The sequence below is a fragment of the Polypterus senegalus genome, chromosome 2, assembly GCF_016835505.1.
Source record: "Polypterus senegalus isolate Bchr_013 chromosome 2, ASM1683550v1, whole genome shotgun sequence".
Taxonomy (NCBI): Eukaryota; Metazoa; Chordata; class Cladistia; order Polypteriformes; family Polypteridae; genus Polypterus; species Polypterus senegalus.
The window spans coordinates 19725045-19727762 of record NC_053155.1 but is presented as its reverse complement, the minus strand read 5'-3'; the positions used below and the strand labels follow the sequence as shown (position 1 = coordinate 19727762).

Sequence of the window (2718 nt, the reverse complement as noted above, 5' to 3'; positions counted from 1 at the left end):
CATAACAAATCATTTTCAAACTCACTTAATTAATTTGAGGTGGCGCAGTGGTAAGGAGACGTGGGTTCACTTCCCAGGTCCTCCCTGCGTGGAGTTTGCATGTTCTCCCCGTTCCTGCGTGGGTTTCCTCTGGGTGTTCTGGTTTCCTTCCACAGTCCAAAGACGTGCCGGTTAGATGCATTGGCGATCCTCAGTTCTCCCTGGTGTGTGTGCCTTGCCAGGGGCTTTGTTGCTGCCTTGCGCCCTGTGCTGGCTGGGATTGGCTCCAGCAGACCCCCGTGATCTTGTGTTAGAATATAGCGGGTTGGGTACTGACTGACTTAGTTTATTTTATGACGGTGAGGAGAGAGGGCCTGTCCAGGTATTGAAAATTGAAATGTCTAATTAATCCGAGAAACATGCATTTGGAGACATGACAGGAATATCCATGGACACATAGGGACAACGGTAAAATTCTGCACAGCCAATGAAAGTGAGAAACTATTGTCTGAATCATTAAAAGGAAGTTCTGAATAAAATGAAAATCTAATATAAAAAACAGGGGATTGTTAAAAAATGACAGCAGCTAATTCTCTTGAAGTGAAGCTAACTCTCTTTTCCATCCTTTATAATTCGTAAATTCTTTAATGTTTTGATAAAACTTTTTCTGATTTCCTTTGTCCTCAAACAGTAAATTATTGGATTCACTAATGCTGGGAAGATATTCTGCATGATTAGAATCATTATGTGGGTGTCCAAAGAAGTACCAGGAATTCTGTAGGTTACAAAATCACTACAAGTCGCCAAGAAAAAGACAGAAATAACCAGCATGTGTGTGCCACAAGTGTAGAAGGCTTTCATTCGTCCCTCAGCAGTGGCGATCTTTACAACTGAGAATATTATCTGCATGTATGAAAAAAGGATAAATGCTAAAGGAATGAGCAGCACAATCAAACCAAAAACTAATGCAGCATAATTACTAACCTGAATGTCCCCACAGGCCAAAAACAGTAAAGATACAAAGTTACAAAAGCAGTGAATTATTTGATTAGGCCCACAGAATGAGAGTCTAAGAAGAAATACCACAGTGACCATTGCACAAAGAAAGCCAACCACCCAGCAGCAGGCCATCAGTTTTGTGATGCGAATGTTGTGCATTAAATTAGGATAGTGAAGCGGGCTGCAAATGGCTATGTAGCGATCATAGGCCATTAGGGCAAGCAGAAAGCCTTCAGTTGAGCACAAACCCAACCAAAATGTCGTCTGAGTAAAACAAGCAGCAAACGGTACAACTCTGTACTCAAATGTGAACAGGACCAGCATACTGGGCACAGTGTTAGTAGTGATGGCGATGTCGAGAACAGCCAGACCACAAACTAATATGTACATAGGGGTGTGGAGTGTTCTGTCAGACAGAAAAATGATAATTAAGGCAATGTTTCCAACAAGAATGAAAAGGTAGACCGTGAGGAAGGCTCCAAACAAGTATCTTCTGCTTTCTTGGTCTCTAAAGCCAACAAATCCTGTAATGAGAAACTCTTTGACCAAAGAACTGGTTTCATTCAATCCCGCCATTGTTCACTGATGGTCCTGTGAAGAGAAAAAAGAAAATGGATACTTTAAGTTGCAGAGTTGGAGTGAACTTTTCAAGATACTTGCTTGAAATGCAATCAGGATTTTGGTTTAGAGAAAATGAATAATTTCAGAGATAAGAAGAAGTATTGTCTTTGACAGCTGTTTCTTGACAGCAATTTCATAAACATATAGAATAAAAAAATTTGAACGTAAATAACATACAGAATGTTGTGCAAATATTTCAGATGATAATGTGAAAATTCTGTTATTATTACTTACGTAACATATTTTAACTGCAATCTAATCTAAAGACAAACAGCTTTATATGTGTATTCTTTTAAAAGATAATAACATAGTTTACATATCAACAGATCATTTTAAAGGCAACATAAAGAGATAATTTGTTATACATTGTCATACGCATGCGCATGCTAGACAGCTGAAGGGCTCTAGTGACTGCAATTCTACTGCCGCTCCAGGGGTTGGCGCTGTGTCCTCTGAAGACTGGATTATTGACAACCATAACACCTCTGATGGTACTCCTGGTGTCCTTCCAGCTGGACCCACCCGGGCCATGAGGGGGCAACCGCCCTGGATGGTGTGGGGACCACGAGGACAGAGCATAGATGCTCAAACCCATTGGGGCACGTGGCCACCGCCAGGGGGCGCCCAGGGGCTCATAGAGCCCGGGAGATCTGCACTTCCGGCCCTACACCTGGGAAAGTGGAGGGAGGAGTGCCTGGAGTGCATCCGGGTGCTCATGCGGCACTTGCGCCACACCAGGAAGTGCCTTGGAAAGACATCAGCAAGCACCTTGAGCACATCCGGGTGATTATAAAAGGGGCCGCATTCCTACAGTCGGGGAGCGAGAGTCGGGTGCTGGATGAAGACGAAGCTCCAGCGAGCAGAAGAGAGGCGGCCCGTGTGAGGGTGAATGGTGTGGGAGTACTGTGTGCTGTGCGGGATTGTGTTAGGGACATTTGTAAATAAAAGCATGTGTTTTATAGTAGTGCTGGTGTCTGTCTGATGGTGTTCCGGCCAGCTATTTACACCAGTGAGAACCAGCTTTTTAGACTTGATCAAAATACCCTTCAGTTACCTGCTCACTGGAGTCCTCTGTTTTAGCAGCCTTGCTTCTGTTGCGGTCAGTTGGTGGACAGTTTT

The 2718-nt window shown here is 43.5% G+C and overlaps 1 protein-coding gene across 1 annotated transcript; it reads right to left on the bottom strand.

Moving 5' to 3' along the window:
• Nucleotides 1-585: 585 nt before the first annotated feature.
• On the bottom strand, nt 586-1554 carry LOC120524315 (olfactory receptor 2D2-like). Its single transcript, XM_039746177.1, has one exon. It carries the CDS (start codon nt 1552-1554, stop codon nt 586-588), a length of 969 nt encoding a protein of 322 aa, XP_039602111.1.
• Nucleotides 1555-2718: the final 1164 nt, after the last annotated feature.

Excerpts from the sequence above, each read along its gene's own strand:
- LOC120524315 (XM_039746177.1), bottom strand. The coding sequence starts at position 1,554 with ATGGCGGGATTGAATGAAACCAGTTCTTTGGTCAAAGAGTTTCTCATT.